The sequence below is a fragment of the Paroedura picta genome, chromosome 3 (genome assembly GCF_049243985.1).
Source record: "Paroedura picta isolate Pp20150507F chromosome 3, Ppicta_v3.0, whole genome shotgun sequence".
Taxonomy (NCBI): domain Eukaryota; kingdom Metazoa; phylum Chordata; class Lepidosauria; order Squamata; family Gekkonidae; genus Paroedura; species Paroedura picta.
The window spans coordinates 20,312,518-20,333,711 of NC_135371.1; the positions used below are offsets into that span (position 1 = coordinate 20,312,518).

The window sequence follows — 21,194 nt, forward strand, 5'->3', positions numbered from 1 at the left end:
CAGGCAGGGAGGTAGGTGGACTTGGAGGGGACAGGGGGGAGTGGCTCCTGATTGGGCCCTCCGAGTTTTTATCCCGGACAGAGCCCACCCTTTCTCCTCCCACATTGCTCTTACCCTTTTATTTAATACCGTGGGAGCGGTTACAGATTATATACTTGTTTTTATTGCTATATTGTTCTGAGGTTTATGATTGTGAGCTGTTTTGAGAACTCCCTGAGTTGACAGTATCAATATTGTCAATGTTAACCATAAAGCCATTTTTCTGTCCTCTCCCCACTTCCTGCTCATAATCACTAAGAATTTTCTTGACTCACACTACTGGATCCTAGAAGTCTTTTGCTTTTTCCTGGGCATACAGCAAGGGCCACTGGGAAAGAGGGGATAGTTGGGAATTTCCTGCATTGTGCTGGGGGTTGGACTAAATGGGGTCCCTTCGAGTTCTATGTTTCCTCCATTGTGGTCTGATTTTCCTTGGCCTCATCACCAGTACTCATTTGTTACCCACTATCTACTTGTGCCTACTTAGAGTGTAATATGGGATGTAAAAATCCTCCGATGAACAAATGCTACCATTATGTCCCCCGTGTAGTGCTACTCTTGCTATGTAAATTAGTTTCATTTGATTTCATTCATTTATATCTACCCCAACTTTTTCTCCAATGGGGACTCAAAGCATCTAACAGCATTCTCCTCTCCTCCATTTTATCCTGACAACAACCTTGTGAGGTAGGTTGGGCTGAGAGAGTGTGACTTCACCCAGTCAGCTTCTGTGCTACAAGTGAGAATTTGAGCCTGAGTCTCCCAGATACGAGTCCAACACTCTGAACCACTATACTACACCAAATTAGCAAAAATAAGACTTCCAGAGGCCTTCCTAAAACTGCACCAGCCTTGGACATCTAGACCATTTTTAGTCTCAGTTGGTTAGCCAGCCAGAGAAAAGTGATTGTATAAAGTACAAATCAGCTGCATGCAAACTTAGAGCTCTGAAGCACAGCTGGAGAGATTGCATGTCAAATCCTCAGCAACCTCCCATCCGAATGCATGCCAAGTGAAGCATGTAGAAAGCGCCAGTGAATAATCAGCACAGAAAGGCCTCCTCAGTATTGTCCTACAAACACTCTCAGCATGTGATATTCTTTCCAACTCTCCTAAAACCATTCTCAGAGAGCCAGTTTGGTGCAGTGGTTAGGAGTGCGGACTTCTAATCTGGCATGCCAGGTTCGATTCTGCACTCCCCCACATGCAACCAGCTGGGTGGCTTTGGGCTCACCACAGCACTGATAAAACTGTTCTGACCGAGCAGTGATATCAGCGCTCTCAGCCTCACCCACCCCACAGGGTGTCTGTTGTGGGGAGAGGAATGGGAAGGCGACAATAAGCCGCTTTGAGCCTCCTTCGGGTAGGAAAAAGCGGCATATAAGAACTAACTCTTCTTCTTCTTCATTGCTATACCTGGTGGAATGAGCTCCTGGAAGAGCTGCGGGCCCCTAGTTCAGTTTCGCGGGGCCTGCAAGACAGAGCTCTTCCGTCAGGCATTTGGTTGGGGCCAATAACCAATATCGTCACTGAGCTGGCCCCCTCTGGCAATGAGGTCCCTGGAAATGAGAAATATCTCTAGGCAGTGGTTCAGATATTGGTAGGGCATTGCAATCTTTATTATTGTTGTTGTTGTTGTTATTATTATTATTATTTATTAAATTTCTCACCCACCACTCTTGGGATACCGACTCATGACGGGTTATGACACATAAACTCTCACATTAATAAAAACCCCATTAAAACCGCATTACCCTTACAAAACATTACAAAAAACATTAACTTTTAATTGGTTTTAACTGCTTTTAATTAATGCTGTTATTGTGCCCAATGGTTAACTTTGTATAATTACCTACTATGCTGTTAATCATCCTGAGCCGGCTTGCTGGGAGGGACAGCATATAAATCCAAATAATAAATAATATAAATAAGTATTGGTTGCTCGCTTCTTCCATACTAATACCAACCCTGTAGAATGAGGAGATCTAAAACAGCAGGATTAGTTTTACTGCATGACCATTTTATTACTGTGGTGGTTGTGGTGGTGGTGGTTAGCTTAATTTAGAGTACGTCTTCTCAATGGAACGCAAGGTGGATGACAAATATAAGAACTATTCTGTCAATCAGCAAGAGAATTCCTGCTAACAGCAAAGCTTCGTGTGAGGCAGGGCAGATTACAGATATGGGGAAAGACTATTCAGTTAATCAGCAAGCCGAGTATGACACAGGATAAAACAATTCAGTCCAACAGCTAACATTCTTAATAAAACAAAATAATGCAGTGGGACAGGGACTGAAGAACTGGGTGGAGGGGACAGGCAAACACAAACCTATCTAAAGCAATAGAGCTATCAATGTATTTGACTATATAAAATAATTCAAGAGGACAGCATTCGCTGGCAGGGGGCTTCTGGGAATTGTAGTCCATGGACATCTGGAGGGCCGCAGTTTGACTACCCCTGCCTTAAATCATCTGTAGCTGCATTCACACCCCCTCCCCCCCACCTCCCAAGTAGCAGAGTTAACTCCCAGGGCTCTTGTGATAAATAAACCTGAGCACTATTAGCATGGTCTCAGCATGTGTAAATGGCAAACCAGTACTGTTTGTACAGCAATACCTGATTGCCCGATCAACGTCCCAGTATGTACATTATGGTTTCATGCTCCCGACCACAGGGCTCATTATGTTAATCCAAGCCATCGCTTAATGAGTTTCCTGGACCTGCTCACAATAGCATTTGCCATTTCTCCTGGGACAAGCCAACATTACTCGACAGTTGGGATATATATTAAAGGAGATAAAGAGCATGCAGGGGTTTTCTATTTATTTTAAACATTTATTAGCGGCTTTTCTCTCTTGTGGCGCTCAAGGCAGCTTACCAAATGAATTAAAGGATTACAAAAAAGAAAAGAAAAGAAAAGCAACATAAAAACACTACGAATAAAGCAACCATGATAAAAAAAAAGCATAAAAGGTCATAATTTCAAAACTCCTGTTAGGAGTGACACCAAGTAAAAAACGAAATCAGTCCGAGGCAGTCCTAAATAAAACAATTCCCATAGCAACCATAATGTACCATCTATATTTCTGAGTTGGAGCTGGCAAAACCATTCAAGACATTAACCGCAGGACGCCACAAAACCAGACACTCTCTGAGTCACTAGATTAAATGTGTACAGAGCCGACTTCCACACAACTGGGCAGCTGGAAACGCTTTCTCTGCTTGGTGGCACTTGTCACAACAGCAATATTATGAATAATGCAAAAAGCTGGTTCCGTCAACCACAGGGAGTCTTACCTGACATGCATTGTACAGAAGCTGATGCTCGAATTTCTTGATTCCCAAGATGTTCTGGAACATCTCGTACAGCTGTTCTTTGCTGAGAATGAGCTCAGAAGCGGCACTTGCCGTCATTCTGGCCTGTGCTTTGCGGGGATCCTCTTCACCGCGATAGATTGCATCAAATTTGGCCATCCAGGAACTCAGGACAGTCTCCTTGCTGAGGCCGTCAATCTCGGGGAGGCTACGGACCCTCTTTTCAATGTGCTTCTTGAAGACTTCCCGGGAGTCGTTCGCCGAGAACCCGCCACTCTGCACCATTCTGGCAACACGATCGCTCTTCAGAAAGACCTGAAAGGAGAGCAGAACCCAAACTTGACCCCTCTTTCTTTACAGCATCAGTAAGTCCTGGTTATTGCCAGAAAACATGGATTCCCAACCAGGGCCTAGTCTGCACTCAATAGATAATGCACTTTCAATGCACTTTAGAAGTGCATTTTCCTGTTCTGCACAGGAACATCCAGCTGCCAAAGCACGTTGAAAGGGCATTATCCTATGTGTGCAGAATGGGCCTAGGTTTCCCGGGACCCCTAGGGTTGTACAAGAAATTTGGATGGCATCTCTAGACATCTCTGGAGCCCACTTTCCCTGTTGCTCTACAGGCCTGGTCTCTTTTTCCACAATGGAAATGGTAAATGATTGATTCATTAATTGGCTGGCTCCTACAGCTTACTTCCATGCCCATGTCTCTGACGTTCCCAAAGATAGTGCAAACTAGGGCAGAAGTTCCCAAAGATAGGTTGGATGATAAATTCCAAAATAAATACAATAAAATAAACATAGGGGCTTGTCACCACTTTCGGGGTTCTTCAAAGCCTGAAAAATATTTCCGAGGTTCTTTCATGGTCTTAAAAATTTGAAAAAGGCCGTCATAAAGGGCAAACTGGTCGACTTGTCCCGAGAGACTCCGAATCATAATGGAAAGGAATAATCTCTGAGGGAGTCTGTTTTCTTCGAGAAAAGTCACTGTGGCCACCCTGAATTATAAAAAATCTATAAAGATTTAGATGAGTGACAGTATGTTAGCTCTGAATTGGTCACAGTTCAGATCCCTGTGACTGGATAGAATCTAGTGTGAAAAAGTCAATCTGTGTTTCATGCTATTTTGAGGGGCTCTTTTTATCTCACCATGCAGGCACACAGAGTACAATGCAGAGGTCAGCTGTCTGTGATGAAAGGCGTTTGGCAGTATGACAGCCACCCTTGGGAGCACACAATAATGACTTTCGCCCCCTCTAAGAGCCACCTGTCGATGGTGACCTCTTTCCTGCCATAAGGTGAAAGAGAAATGCCCACCCGCAAGATAATATCTTTCATACGGGGAACAAAACATGATCCATCTCCATCTCTCAAAGTTCCTTTTGCAGCCTCAGTATGGGAATGAAGCACAGATATAAGCAGCTCTGAATGCTCACCATGCTCAGATGAAGGACTTTGCATAGGTTTCCCTTTTGCGCAACATGGCTAGCATTAGATTCAAATGAGTAGCCGTGTTGGTCTGAAGTAGCACGACAAAATCAGAGTCCAGTGGCACCTTTAAGACCAACAAATATTATTTATTCAAGGTGTGAGCTTTCGAGTGCAAGCACTCTTTGTTAGACTAAGAACTGACCATCATAACAGTAGGAATATATAAGCAAAAGTTAATCTTGTTACATTAGTAAACTGTGTAAACTGGAAGGCCCAACTCTTCCCTGTCCACATGGGGCTGCACTTGGATTGGGCCTTGGTGCAAAAAAGGGAATGTGGAAACTCAGGGCAATGAGACTCTAAAGTGAGCCAGGCCTGGGCTGACACTGATGTCATGTGGAAGTGGGGGTTAGCCCCAGTGCCATACGAGCACCAGCCCAGCCTTTTCCCCTCATGCAGAATTGGTCAAAGCAGTTTACAATCACCTTCCTTTCCTCTCCTCACAACAGACATCTTCTGAGGTAGGTGGGGCTGAGAGTTCTAAGAGAACTGTTCTGTGAGAACAGCTCCACGAAAACTGTGACTGGCCATTGTCATCCAGATGGCTCCATAATTGTGGGGAATCAAGCAGTAAGGGGTGGTATAAAATTTAGATTAATAAATTAAATGAATAAATAAACCCAGCCCTCCAGATTAAAGACCAATATCCTTTAACCATTACACCAAGCTTGCTCTAATAGTACGGTATTGTCTAATTTCCAAAGGAATTTCCTCCAGATTTTAATTTCAACCAGTATTGTTATCTAGAGAGCCGATGTGGTGTAGAGCAGGGGTAGTCAACCTGTGGTCCTCCAGATGTTCATGGACTACAATTCCCATGAGCCCCTGCCAGCAAACGCTGGCAGGGGCTCATGGGAATTCTAATCCATTGACATCTGGAGGACCGCAGGCTGACTGCCCCTGGTGTAGAGTGTCCGACTAGTACCTAGGAGATCCAGGTTCAAATTCTCACTCATACCATAGAAGCTTCTTGGGTGACCTTGCATCAGTCACACTCTTTCAGCCTACCCTACCTCACAGAGCTGTCGCCAGGAAAACATGGAGGAGAAGAGAATGCTGTAAGCCACATGACCCCATTTGGGGAGAAAAGTGGCATATAAATGAATAAAGTAAATAAATAAATTATATGTTTAGTTTTGAATTGTTACGTCAGGATGGTCGTTTTCGAGAAACCTTTATGAAAAGCATGGTCATATTTTCTACTTTTTAAAAAAGAGGCATAATGAAAGGGGCAGGTCTGATTTATGTAATTCAGTGCTTTAGTTCCAAGTTATATATATGTTTTTAAACAAAATACAGTGCATGCTGCCACAGCAGGCATGGCGAAGACCAAGCTCTCTCCTGCTGTTTGCTCTGCTGAAGCAGCCAGTTTTACAGCTGAGAGATGCCTTTTGATTTAGATCAACGAATCTGGAACAAAGTAGATCCACAGGGGAACAACAGGAGGCAAGTTAACCAGAATGTCAGTGATGATATTGTTTCCACTAAAATAAAGAAATCAAAAGAGGTCAAGGCAGTAATGGAGCCCCATCAGATGCAAGAGGAACTCCGTCGGGCGAGGCATCACACACAAAGGGAGGGGGAAGCACTTTCCCTAATTCCACAAAACAGGCAGAACCACGGGCATCCTGGCATTGTTTTATTAATGATGCCGAGGATGACATGAATGCGCTACACTGGAAAGAAGCTGGGCAGGCAGAGGGGAGTAACTGCAAATGCTCAATAATTAAAGAGCTCAGGGATGACCAGAGGATATGGCAGGTTTTTGCACTGTACCAAGTATTTCAGGTCTGGAAAGGCACTAAAGCAGGGATAGTCAACCTGTGGTCCTCAAGATGTTCATGGACTACAATTCCCACGAGCCCCTGCCAGCGTTTGCTGGCAGGGGCTCATGGGAATTGCAGTTCATGAACATCTGGAGGACCACAGGTTGACTACCCCTGCACTAAAGCTTTGTCCTCTCCCTCGTCCCTCTCACTTGAGAAAGAGACAGTCTCCCCCTATAAGAACAGGAACAAAAGTAAGGAAATGTGAGATTTCTGGCCCTGCAATCGGGCAACAAATGAGTCCTGATGAGCTAATCTCAGCTTTTCTTGCAGGGCAACTCACTTATTTCTTCATTTAGTTGTTTGTATTTAGTATCCAAGCCTGATCAGCTTTTGCAAGCACTGCATAACCTACCAGTCAGCAGAGATTTTTTGGGGGGGGGGGTGGAGAGAAAAGAAACCACACAGAGTACTTCAGCTCTTAGGGAATAGTTTATATTGCTTGGCAGGATGGCCAGCTCGCCTAGAGAAAAAAAAATGTTTTCACAGAGGCTTAATGGCATGTTATTTACCTCTGTGTCATGAAAAAAAACCCTTCCACTGCCCATTTCCACACATTAAAGAAGCAGAACGCTTTTATTCAGGTCAGTTGTCAGCCTTATTGCCTGCCCAAGAAAGCACTGAGCCGATACAGCTGCACAAACTGGACTTCCGCAGGAATGGGCAATGATTAACGCGTGTTAGAGGTATCCGCTGTGTGACTCTGGGTGTGACGGACATGATGACTGATGCTTGAAACACAAACTAGTTGCGTCCCATGTTATTCTGCAACTTTTGTCACTCTGACCTTTTATACACCACTGTGGCTGCGCCGGGCTGCTGGCGGTTCCCTGTGGCAGGGTAGCATACCCCGCCGCTTCTCGAGAACACAGGGGGGAAGGAATCCCCCAGTGCATGTGGACTTTGTGTGCGTGCATGCACAATGCCGGGGCTAGAAGTGTCCATTGTGCCATGCAGCAGTGGCAGCAGCGGGGGGTGGGGTGCGGGGGGGGGCACAGGGGCCCCACCACACAATGGCGGGGGAGCGGCAGGGAAAATGGCACTGAAAGAACATAAGGTTGTCCAGATAAGTGCTTGCTGCCCAAACCTGTGACGGCACCCAAACCTAGTTCTCTTCTTCAAACATTAATCACCAGTTTGGAACCTAGCTGTAGGGAATCTCTGTCCACATATGAATATACCTTAAGATTTCACTGCCACGGAGAAAACCTTAGAGTATATCAGATATGTTTTGAAGGCTCAGAAACTAGGGCTCATTATGCACATGTTGGATAATGGTCTTTCAATGCATAGAAGTAGATAATTGTGTTCCACGCAAGAAGAACCAGCTGCAAAAGCACATTGAAAGAGCGTTAGTCAACGTGTGCATCATGGGTAAGGTGACCAGATTGTCCCACTTTTGGAGGGACATCTGGAGGCACCTGGCAAATTGTACTTATGTTGAAATTTATATATATATTTTAATACTATTTTTGCATCCTATGCGTTCTATGAAACTTTTTGTTGCTCCACATAGACCAAATTTTTAATCACGAACCCCCCTGGTCAATGGTGTCCCGCTGTTGAAATCTGGTCACCTTAATCATGGGCCCTGATGGCAAATACATTATTTCTTCTGTCATTCTTCGGAATCGCCCAAGCTAGCCTGATCTTGTCAGATCTGGAAAGCTAAGCACTCTTTGCCCTGGTTAGTGTTTGGATGGAAGAGTACCAAGAAAGTCCAGAGTTGCTACACAAAGGTAGACAATGGCAAGCCATCTCTGTTCACCTGTTGCCTTGGAACCCTTACCACAGGGGTAGTCAACCTGTGGTCCTCCAGATGTTCATGGAGTACAATTCCCATGAGCCCCTGCCAGCAAATGCTGGCAGGGGCTCATGGGAATTGTAGTCCATGGACATCTGGAGGACCACAGGTTGACTACCCCTGCCTTACAGGATTGCCATGAGTTGGCTGAGACTTGAAGGCACTTTCTTAACCCATCTCGTTAAGAGGAGAGATTAGAAAAGTTTCTACTTGGATATTTCTCCATTCTTTATTATCCCGCTAGCTGACGAAGCATTGTTTAAGGAACAGGGGATGTGGCTTTCAACAAGAAACGCCATGTTCCTCTCACTTCTTTAAATAGCCAAAATCATTCTCAAATATAGGATTTAACTAACACTGTTCTTGCTTTTGGTTTTCTACAGTCAAGTTTATGGAACTGAAAGAGATAGAGTTGCCAACAGCCTGGAGAAAAAGTGTCCTGTCTGCTTAGTAGATGCTTACTTAGATGTTATTGATCAGGTGATATTATTTTGGGGGTGGGCCCCTCCACTGCCTACCCCCCTGATGTTAAAGGGGGATTATTGAGTTTTAGGGTGTATTGGGTAGTTGAGGGATTGTTGGTTTTTATATATGGTTTTTACTGTTTATTTCATTGTCGTACATCGTCGCGAGACACCTGGCTGAGAGCGTGCAGTTGACATACGTAATAATAAATAAAAACGAAAATGAAAAGAATTACATTCAGCCCCTGAAAAGCTTCACCTGACTATTTTCATACATTAAGTATGTGTGAAACCTGCCCTAAAAGGTTTCCTCCAGGTTTCTGGCAATGAACTCAAAGCATTTAGAATGTTTTCATTTACAAGCACTGTATGCAAGCAAGAGAGCCTGTAAGTGCCTGCGGGATTAATAGTATAGGGCAATAATAATAAAAATCCAGTGCCTGCTGGGCCGTTTCTGGAGGCGAATTAATGACAGCAAAATGTACATAAAGCAACTCCCTTTGAAAAGGATCCAGTGCCAAGTGTTGGGTACGTGGAAGTGCCTTTCAGAGAAATTAAGGTTGTCCGTGTAGCAAATGCACAGATAGAGAAAATGCCTTCCCTGCATAAGGTTCCAGGTTCAGTCCTGTCTATCTGCAGATAGAAAAAGAATCTCAGGCAGCAGGATTTGGCCCTGGCCAAGACTGTCAGTACAGGGTTTGCTGGATCCATAGTCTTAAGCTTTACATGGCTGAATGGCAAAAAAGACACTCACTACCTGTGGGTGTGTCTTATTACCAAACATTTGCTACTTTTGCTTCTCTGTACATGTGCGTGAAGTGCCAATAAGTTGCTTGTGACTTATGGAGACCCTATGTCTGTTTATGCACTGGGAGCTTCACTGCCCCAGCTCCCATGCAGGAGCACAAATCAGGGGCGGATGAGGCGCACCGGGCCAAATGGTCCCCCGTGTGGGTGCAAGAAGAGGTGGGGCAACCTGCCATGACTAAAACTCCAGCCTGCAGCCTGGCATGAAACCTCCAGTGCATAAACGGTCTATGCATCCCAAGGCCTCTGCAGCATCCTATGCTTAATAGCTTTGCTCAGGTCTCCTGTTGGGTCTTCCTCTTTTCTTGCTGGCTTCAGGTTATTCTAGCATTCTTGTGTTTCCCCATGAATCTTGCCTTCTCATATTGTGACCCAAGGATTGTTCCTTTGAGGCAAATATAAATGTACTCCCTAGCTGTAGGCGACCTATCATGAAAAGGGCCTGGTGCCCTTGCATAAAACAGTCAAGTGAGTGTTAAGGCATACAGACGCTGAGCATCATGATGTGGTGTCTGTACTCTTGAGTGGTGAGCTCAACCGATGTATAAAGATGTCAAGCAAACTATCTGACAACTTGTAAACATTTATGGATGTTGTAATGATCAGTCGCACAAATTAATGAGTACACAGAAGGCTTCTTTTCTAAACCTAATTAACTGCCAAAATATTGATTCTTTTAACAAAGATATAATAGGAAAATAACATTTTCCTAATTGAAATGTATGACCTCTGAAATGAGAAAAATGACACAGAATACTTTAATGATGGAGTATTGCTGAACACATACTTCCCTTGTTCCAGATTAGTCTTTTTTATTACCTGTCAAGTTAGTTAAGTCACTTGGAAAAAGAAACAAATCCCTGCTCCGAGAGGAAACTAAGGGCCATTCTGCACAGCGTCAATGTTGCTGAAGTGCTACCATTGTGTAACGCTATTTATTTTTCGTTATTCACGATGTCGTACACAATCTGCAACACTCCTGAAACACTCCCGCAAAAATCGCTTAGTTGTAGTGCTTTTTGGGGAATCCACAAAAGTCCACTGTGAGGGAGGTGAGACTGAGAGAGCCCTGATATTACTGAAGAAGAAGAGTTGGTTCTTATATGCCGCTTTTCTCTACCCAAATGAGTCTCAAAGTGGCTTACATTCACCTTCCCTTTCCTCTCCCCACAACAGACGCCCTGTGAGGGAGGTGAGGCTGAGAGAGCCCTGATATTACTGCTCAGTCAGTACAGCTTTATCAGTGCTGTGGCAATTAGGATTGGGCACTTCAAAGCGGCCAGTCCCTCCTGAAGCAGCCAGCGCCGCAGCACGGGAGGGGAGGGGAGGCGTGGACGTGCCAGTTGTTATACAGAGCTTCTGCCTCAAGGGTTGAAGAGTTATTATTAGAGTTATATATAACTTCATTCCATTAGCTCTTGTGACTAGCTCTGCCTCCTGTGGCTGCTCTATATCAGAATCCCAAAGGTGCCCAGATGCTCAAAAAGGCTGGGGATCACTGGAAGCTCCCTTGGGTGTTCATGGGATGATCTAAAATTTGATGGGGATTTCCATGGCTGGATTCCTAACCACTATATGGCAATATCGCTTTATATGTGCCACAATGAAATATAATACCAGCTCAGTCAATATAATTGATAATATTACATTAACAGATTCGCAGTAGCAGGTGCCCAAGAGCCATGTATGCAAACAACTTTTAAAAGGACGCACTTAGAAAATTCCATCAGGGATACAGTTTTAAGATTGCCTGACAACTCCCTGCTGCTTAGCTTTGTTAACTGGAATCTTAATCAATAACTCTATCAGTAAACCATGAAGAGGTTACACTAAAACACTGACTTCTTAATAAGATTTTGAGATTACACCAATTTCCAAAGTGATTGACTCTGTTAGTCTTTACATTCCATGGCAAATAGAAGTTCTTGTTAAATTATCCAACAGCTCAACAATGCTTCTCATAATTGGGCATACTTTTAAGGCGGTGGGTCAGATCCTGTGTTAGTGGTAGGTGTTAACAACTGTAGATCTTTCTTGTGTTCCCTTCCCCGTGTCCCCCTGCATTCCCTGGCTCCCCCAGTGTTCTCTTCCCCGTGTCCCCCTGCATTCCCTGGCTCCCCCAGTGTTCTCTTCCCCGTGTCCCCCTGCATTCCCTGGCTCCCCCAGTGTTCTCTTCCCCGTGTCCCCCTGCATTCCCTGGCTCCCCCAGTGTTCCTTTCCCCGTGACACTGGGTCTCCCAGTGTTCCCTTTTCTGTGTTCCCAGCAGTCCTTTCCAACCCTAGCAAATTCCCAGAAGTTCAGGAGCAATGTGGAGTTAATAGCTGCAGAGGCGGGAAGTTCCAATGAAGAGGAGAGAGGGGATGAAGTCACCCTTTCTGCCTCTTCCATCAGTATTATACTGGTGATCCAAGAGGAAGAAGAAAATGATATTGCTCCCACAGCAGAGTCCAGATTCACATGGCTGTCAATCCATGCAAGTCCTGTGACCCAAATAATAAACCTTCCTGAGTTCATAGAACTTGTTCGTATGTGTGTGAAAGATCATGGGAAATATCCATGATCTGTGCGTTTCCAGATTATGAGTTCCAAGTCAACATGATGAGAAAGTGAAAAACATAAAGGGGAGACCTGCATGGAAAGGGAACCCCATCCTTGCTTGGCTGCCCACTATCCAGGCTGCACACCTGCTAGCCAACCTGCCCACCCACAGTGCTCCTGCCTGCCTGGCTCATGTGGAAGACACAGTGGCAGCTGTTCTTGTTCCTCTCCTTCCTTCTTGCAGACCCCATAACCTACAAGGCAGTGATTACAATGACAAACATTTTTTAAAAGGTTCTATACCCTTCTAAGTCAGTGAGCTTTGATTAAGCATTATAGAAATATGTTGTTAATATGTTGCTTTTGAAGATGTGAGCAATAATCTTGTAAACAGGGTATTATATACTTTCCTGTAAGAAATCAGATATGACACTTCACTAATCTCTAGAACTTTCCCTTAATATTCATTAAAAGCTACAGTTTCTTAGGGTCAAAACTCACAAGATGCTCGATGAGATCTCCAGACATAGACACCACGTGAGAGGGATATTCAGTTTGGGGCTCTGGTGTCCAGAGTTGACATTTGTCCCAGTGGAGATGTGAATTCTTTCATCAGGGCAAATGGTATGGACAAAAAGAACCAATGCATTCTCACCTACTCCACAGCTCCAGTTTGAATCCCCAGGTGGTATTTAGCAATACAAACACATCAAGCAGTTTGCTCTCAGATCATCCATTTAGTGTGTCCCTTAGAAGATTCCTCTGCCCCAACCTTATGCAGGTGTGCTCCGAATTAAGTTCTACTGAGATCAATAGGAGTTATTTTTGAACTAGGCAGAAAGCCCATTGCAATCAGGAACTCAATGGGCACTAGGACCCAGGGGACACCGGGAGGTGCAGATCTCTCTCAGTGTCCTTCTCTCTCCCTCTCCCTGCATGTCTCTTGGTGTGCCTCACAGCAGGAGGCATAGCAGATAATCAGGGCTGGTTTGTAGGAGGGAAGCAGAGCTGGTGTGCAGTTTGGGGCAGCTCTCTCTCTCTGTCTCTCCCTCCCTCCATCGCAGCAGGGGTGGCTCTCTCTGTCTCTCTATCTCCATCGCAGCAGGAGCCATAGCAGGTAATTAGGGCTCGTGCTTAGGAGGGAAGCAGGGCTGGTCAGCAGCTTGGGGCAGCTCTCTCTGTCTCTCTATCTCCATCGCAGCAGGAGCCATAGCAGGTAATTAGGGCTCGTGCTTAGGAGGGAAGCAGGGCTGGTCAGCAGCTTGGGGCAGCTCTCTCTGTGTCTCTCTCTGCCTCCCTCACAGCAGGAGCATTAGGAGGGAATGAGGGCTTGTGTTCAGTCTGGCAGGGCTCTGTGTGCCTCTCTGTGTCTCTGGCACATCTGAGAGGAATGTGGCTAGTGTCCAGGGAGGGAGCTGAAGGGGCAGGGCCAGTTAGGGTGCAGTCAGTGTTGCTGGCTGCACCATGATTGGCCCTATTCCAACTTGGACAGCCAGACACGTTCCACCCCCCAGGCTGTTTCACAAATATATAGAGGAACCATGGATAAGGACAAACAGCCTTATAACGAGCTGAGTGATATACTCTTAGTCTTCGCTTATGAGCTATTTTAGTACTAAAATAATGTCTCCTCCCACTTTTATTGTTTCATGCCTAGAGGCAGGTTCTCCTCTCCACTAGGAATGGCTACTCATATTTTCTTACATCATAATAACTCTGGACGGCATTCATGAAAGCTTCATCGGCGACAATCTGAGTTTCTCCGTTGAGGAAGGCTTGAAAACGATCCTTGACGGTCTGGAGCTGCTGTTTGCTTATCTGAAATAGAGTAAGGACACAAAAATAAAAATCCTCTTTATCATATTTATTATTGATATTATTTCAAAGAGCTCTAGACCACCTACCGACCACAGATTTTCAAGGGTTTTTTTTTTGCAAAACCAAACATGAAACCATCACAAAATGAAATACTATCTACTAAAACATTTCTATAATTTCCAGCAGAGTACTAAAAAAACAGCCATGCAGCAATTAAACAGTCTAAAATAATGATGATGATGATAGCAGCAGAATTAAAACCAAGAATTACAAGTCAGCTAAAACACTAATTAAAACATTAATTCTCCCCAGAATTATGCAGATTGAGGTATTTAGATTCATGGTCAAAAACTTAATTCCATATTATCCCCCTCCCCCAAAGACACACATACACAAAATCAAATCTGTAATATGGGAAATTATGCAAATGCATCAAATTTGCATGCATTTTCTCACATTGCATAACATGTTCTGCTTCTGTTAGCCATTTGAGAAGGGTAACTAGTGATGAAAAGTATTGAAACTAGAATACAGGAAGTTCTACTTTCTTTTACTGAAAATGTCAGTGTGTTTTTAAAAAGACCCCTCCATAGGCAGATATTTGTCAGGCTGCTGAGTACCAGACTTCCATGATTACGTTAGGTGATCACAGATGTGTAGAATATACATGCCCATAATCAAAATGAATAGGACAAGAATTTCCTAGAAGAACTCTCCAACTCAGTATGTATGGTAATTCTTTCTGTCCGTCACAGAACTTCCAAAAGTGGTACTAATTCTAGTAACATTTGGTTGTGTGGACAACAATATTCTGTAGAATCCTTGAGTTGGAGTCCATAAAGGACATATGGTCCAACCCACTGCTCCATGCAGGATCAGCCTAAAGCAGGGGTAGTCAACCTGTGGTCCTCCAGATGTTCATGGACTACAATTCCCATGAGCCCCTGCCAGCGAACGCTCCTGGGAATTATAGTCCATGGACATCTGGAGGACCACAGGTTGATTACCCCTGGCCTAAAGCATTCCTGACAACTGTTTCATCTTTGTGGCTTCAGACTAACATGGTTACCCACCTGAAAGTGTTCATGCAGCCACTGCTTGAAGACTGTCAGTGAGGGGGAGCTCACCACTTCCTAAACAGCCAATTCCCCTGCTGAACTACCTATACCAGAAAAGGTTCCCCCCACCCTCGATATCCAGACAGCACCTTTCGACCCATCATTAAAATCATTATTGCAAGCCCTATTCTCTGCTGCCAGCGCAAACAGCTTCCTGCCCTCCTCTGACAGCTTTTCAAATACTTAAAGAGGGCATTCATGTCTCCTCTCAACTTCTTCTTCTCCATGTAAGAATGGGAGTTGGGAGAAGCATAATTCAAACCCAGATGCCTGCCCTGCAACAACATTAGCATCTTAAACCGCACACCGGTCCCACCAGGAACAGCTCTGCAACTAAATGAGAGAAATGGCGCTTCTAGGGACTTGACCATTGATGGCAAAATTTAGAAATCTAAGCAAAAATATGCATGGGCTGCAAGAGTTAAGGATGCCAATGCCCAGGTGGAACCTGGGGATCCCCTGGAATTATAGCTCATCTCCATACAATTTTTATTTATTTATTTGTTTGTTTGTTTGTTTGTCGCTGCACTCCATTCGGACTCACAGTGGTTTACAATAAAACCAGTCCGCTCCCCTCAAACCCCTTAAAAATATAACAATTAAACATTGACATTCACATTAAAAGATGGTGATACAGAGTTCTAACCCCCCCTCTCAACCTCTCCCACTGTCTGACTGGGGCCAAGAATTCTCTTTCATTGGGAGCGAGGGTCTTGATCTAACTGATGTTAAAGTATCAGCCGATAGTAACTCCGGGACCCTACCATGGCCTCACCCAACGTCTGGTGGAAGAGACCAATTCCCCTGGAGAAAATAGTTGCTTTGGAGGGTGGCCTCCATAGCTTTATACTCCACTGAGGTTCCTCCCTGGCCCAAATCCTGCCAACTTCCGGCTCCACCCTCAAAGTCTCCAGGTATTTCACAGCCCAGAGCTGGCAACCCTAGTAAGAGTTCAGGTAGCAAAAAGGCCCTGGTGCCATTACAGTTACCTCTTGTCACAATAAAGCATGGCTAATAAGAAAAATGGACTCCGGGGAATGGTAGAGGACAGGAAGGCCTGGAGGATCATTGTCCATGGGGTCGCGATGGGTCGGACATGACTTCGCACATAACAACAACAACAACAACAAAATAAGAAAAATGGTGTGCAGCAGAACACATGGGGAAGTGGGGTCATACTAGATTGCAAAGCATTAATTAGGGTTGTTGGAAATAACCTGAAGCTCAGGAAATACCAGGTAATTAAATCAATAATTTTCAGTCGCTACAGGATAAACTCTAATAATCTGAATTCATTTGAAGGGAACAAGGTCTAAGTTTCCCCTACTGTGAGGCAATGTTATGAGCAACAATAAATGACACACCGTACAACCCTGCTCTTCCCACACAAACGGCACAGTGACTCCCACCACAGACTATAACACAATACTGCCCTTCATAGCAGTCATAATGACACAGATCCTACCACAAACTGAGCAAAGTCTGAAGCCCAGCCCTCCAACTTAAGTGGCCGTTCTCTCACCAGTAGAAAATGCTAAACTGGAGGAAGGTTCTTCTAATTAGAGGAACCTCTGTGGCACAGGGTGGTAAGGCAGCAGACATGCAGTCTGAAGCTCTGCCCATGAGGCTGGGAGTTCGATCCCAGCAGCCGGCTCGAGGTTGACTCAGCCTTCCATCCTTCTGAGGTCGGTAAAATGAGTACCCAGCTTGCTGCTGGGGGGTAAACGGTAATGACTGGGGAAGGCACTGGCAAACCACCCTGTATTGAGTCTGCCATGAAAACGCTGGAGGGCGTCACCCCAAGGGTCAGACATGACCCGGTGCTTGCACAGGAGATACCTTTACTGCCACCCAACTATAAAAGACATGCCGTTAGGTTTACGCCACCACTAGCCAGGTCAACTTGCTCCATCTGTACATAAGTAGGCTTGTTCACCACAATGGGAAACATCCAGAAAAGCAGCACACCTGAGCATGTGGACTTAGTTTACATGGAGACAGAATGTGCCAGGGCACTCTTTCCATGCGGGGTAAACTTGTGGGTTGAGGAGAGTATATCGAATCCTTATTCTTAAAAGTCACTGAAGAAGTTCTTCGAAAACGAAATATCCACCTAGGGACTCGTTATGACTGTTTGACTGTTTGCTGAGATTACTACACTTCGTTGAAAATAAATTTTCTGCCATCGTCAGTTACTTTCAATTTCTCCTGGATCTTGACTGACGGGTCGTCTCCTAGAATCTCCAAGTGGTGGCTGGAGATCTCCTGAGATTACAACTGATCTCTGGGTGACAGAGACCATTTGGACAAAAAGACTGCTTGAAAGGCAGACTCCATGGAACTAAAACCCATTGATTTCCTCCCATCCCCAAACCTTACTTACACCAGGCTCTATGGCACTATGCTTGGCTGAAGTCCCTCCCTTCCCGAAACCCTATCCACATTAGGCCATAGTCCCCAAATCTCCCAATATTTCCCAACATGGTGCCAGAAAATGGAGGTATACCGTATGCCTGAAAATCCATGAGGGCTTCTGCTGTTTATTAACTTGATTTTACAAGATTTTTTTAAAATAATAACTTTATTTAAAATATATATCACTTAGTAGTTTAGGTTGCAGAATGATAATCCCTAAAAAGAAATTCCTCCTTGTTTTTCATTTATGATCAATTGAAATCTGAAAGGTTTTTAAAATCTGGAACCCTTTTAACAAAAGACCGGTTGGCCCGCTTGGAAAATGAATGATAAGGGCTGACATTTCCGGGAACTTCTTGCTCATGCGTTAAGCACTCTGTGGCGCATTGTGAAAAACAATCCCTGAAATTCTACTATTTGCGGAATTGTTTTTTGGGGGAAAGAGATAAACTTTGATCACCATGGGGGTGAAACACCAAAACCCTCACATCCTGTGCAAAACAGCATCTAATAAATGTTCCATTGATACACTGTAATGGTGTTATTTTATTTCAGCCTGGAAAATAGCAGATGCTTATTGATCTCCCCTACTCAACAGCTACCAATGTTCTTAAGAAACAAAGTCAATTCCTAAGAGGAAATTAAATTGCTTTCATATTCCATTTAGCATCTGCAGAGCCATGGCAGCAGCTGACTGGCAATCGCTTCCTGTCTGCCGTAAGACTATGTAAACAAATGCTTGTTTACTCTCAGTCATATGGGGGAGAAGAAAGTAGCAAGCCAAAAGCTTTTTTTTTGGGTGGGGGGGTGACTGATGCATTGTGCGCACCTTGTAAAAGGCTTTGTTCTCTCCACCTGTCTATTTGACCATTTGCAACCATAGCTCTGATGAATACTGGGAACCCTGCAGCTGTCTCTCATCATGCATCCAGGTCAGGATGATACCTTTCAGAGAGGAACAGACCTACCCACTGGCAATATGATAAATATATTCGTAAAAGAAAGAAAAAGGTCCTATTTTTGTAGTTTTTTCTTTTTCCTTTTTTCTTTAGGACTTCTGTCAAAACGGAATCCAGGTAATCTCCATTTTCAGTTCTTTCATCAGTCTGGTATCCCCATACCTATTTGAGCCTGTGGCCAGTATTATACTATTAATATATATAAGGACTTGTCACTGATGAAAGAACTGAAAACGGAGATAGGTCTGTTCCTCTCTGTTTGGTTTAATTATTAGACCGTCCTTTTTATATGCTTGCAGGATGATACCTTTGCCAAATCAGCAACTCAGTTCTTAGCTTGCAAAAGATCCTAAACCAGGAGTTCACAACCAGGGGTCGGTAGATCCCTGTGAATCCATAGGCGCTCTGGAGGGGTCTGTGAGAGCTCTGAAGGAGGCTGATATGGGTGGTCCAGGCTGCATGAAGCAGAGCCACCATAGAAGTAGTTAAGGGAGCAAAAGGAGGGCTAAGGGTACAGGTAGTGATGTCATTTCCGGAGTGTGGCGGGGATATGGTCAGCTGACATCACTTCCGGGGCTTATTTCTGTAAGGACTGTTGGGTCAAAATAAACTATGTTACAATCCTATTGTTTCCTCTCATGGGATTTTCTCAGACTTCATTACTATGTAGCCAATCTGTTTCCCTTCCCTTTGTATCCACCTGGGGGCTGGCCTCCCTAGTCATGTGATGCAGCCCTCCTGTGGATTTGGGCAGGAAAGCCAGTGGATTTTTGATGTTATTTCAGGACCGCAACCATAGGCCCAGCAGAACAACTCTTGTTTTACTAGTCCTGTGGAACTGTTTAAGGTCCTGCAGGGTAGCGATCCCCAACCTGTGGACCGTGGACCACATATGGTCCTTCGACTAATTGGAGGTGGGCCCCGAAGGACACCTTCTCCCCTCCCCCCGGCCCTCTACTTCATCCCCCCCAGCCCTACAACACACTTCATTGTTGTTGTGTGTCTGTATCTTATTTTGAAGGGATGTTTAAACATTACCATAGCAATCAGAGAGCGATAGGGCAGTGGTTGAGAGTAGAGGAGTAAACTACCCCCCCCACGGGCCTCAGTAAAAGGCGTTGAGTGGTCCCCGGTGAGTGGTCCCTGGCGTTGAGTGGTCCCCGGTGATAAAAAGGTTGGGGACCACTGCTGCAGGGCTCTGAACTCTCTGGGCAGAGTGTTCCACCAGGCTGCCACTAGTTCTGGTTCTGCCCTCTAACCTCAAATAAGTGCTCATCTTTTTTCATACCGTGCCACATCCCTTTCTGCTTCTCAGGGCTACCAAACTATGGGCCTCCAAACTTATATCCAACCAACAAATCACCCACTTTTAGTATGACTAGGATAATAACATGGTATCTCTGTATGCACATTTCCCCCTTATTTCACACAGTAGTAGTGACTTGATTCTGAACTATTGCTGCTCAGACACCTAACAGCTGGGTGTCCTCTGGAAGCTCGGCACATGGCACACAGAATGACATTTGCCAAATGGTTTGGCTTGATTGGGAGGTCTGTAGCTGTCTCCAGCATGGGCAGCTGTGCTTTTGTTGCCTTTCCAAATGCACAATTCTCCCACATCTGTACTGTATGGAATGACACCATCTGTCCTCTGTTCTCCAGTCCAGCTCAATTAAGATTCTAACAAAATCATCACCCAACAATAATGGAGTAGATCCTGTGCTTTGTACAAGTGGGAGACCCTTCTATCCCCTGGAAAAGGTGGGCAATGTTTGGTCATGTCAGTGCAGACACCTCCCATGTCACCTTCATGATGTTCCTGGGGCTCCCCTTATCCTGACAGGCATGATTGTGGGGATCTTAATAGGATCATATTATATCATATGCATCACTACAGGGTGGGTGAGACTTGTCTTGGCAGTAGTATGTACAAAAAAGATCTGGGGGTCTTAGGGGACCATACACTGAACATGAGTCAGCAATGTTACTCGGTGGCTAAAAAGGCAAACGGGATTTTGGGTTGTATTAAAAGAAGTATAGTGTTCAGATCACATGAGGTGATGTTACCACTTCACTCCACTCTGGTTAGACCTCGCGGAGTAGTATGTTCAGTTTTGGGCACCACAACTGAAGAAAGATGTAGAGAAACTGGAGCATGTCCAGAGGAGGGCTACAAAGATGGGGAGAGGTTTGGAGACCAAGTTGTATGAGGAAGGTTTGTGGGAGCTTGGTCTGTTCAGCCTGGAGAGAAGACAACTAAGAGGTGATATGATAGCCACCTTGAAATATTTGATGGGCTGCCATATGGAAGATGGAGCAAGTTGTTTTCTGTTGCCCCAGAGGGTCAGACTAGAACCAATGGGTTGAAATTAATTCAATAGAATTTTCGACTAAACATCCAGAAGAAGTTCCTGACAATTAGAGCAGTTCCGCAGTGGAACAGGCTTCCTCAGGAGGTGGTAAGTTCTTCCTTGGAAGTTTTAAAGCAGAGGATAGATAGTCATCTGAGAGAAATGCTGATTTTATGAACTTGGGCAGATTGTGAGTGGGTGGGCAGGAAGGGATGTGCCAGTGTTTGTCTCTTCTGGCCCTTC

The 21,194-nt window shown here is 44.8% G+C and overlaps 1 protein-coding gene across 22 annotated transcripts in view; it reads right to left on the reverse strand.

Moving 5' to 3' along the window:
• Positions 1 to 21,194, reverse strand: part of CADPS (calcium dependent secretion activator) — a 438,674-nt gene that overhangs the window by 335,903 nt on the left and 81,577 nt on the right. For all 22 annotated transcript variants that reach the window (XM_077325020.1, XM_077325018.1, XM_077325022.1 and 19 more), the window contains exons 3-4: positions 13,995 to 14,108; positions 3,339 to 3,671 (exon numbers count right to left, since the gene is read on the reverse strand). In XM_077325020.1, coding sequence (XP_077181135.1) covers positions 3,339 to 3,671; positions 13,995 to 14,108 — 447 coding nt within the window. The remainder of the gene's footprint in view (positions 1 to 3,338; positions 3,672 to 13,994; positions 14,109 to 21,194) is intronic.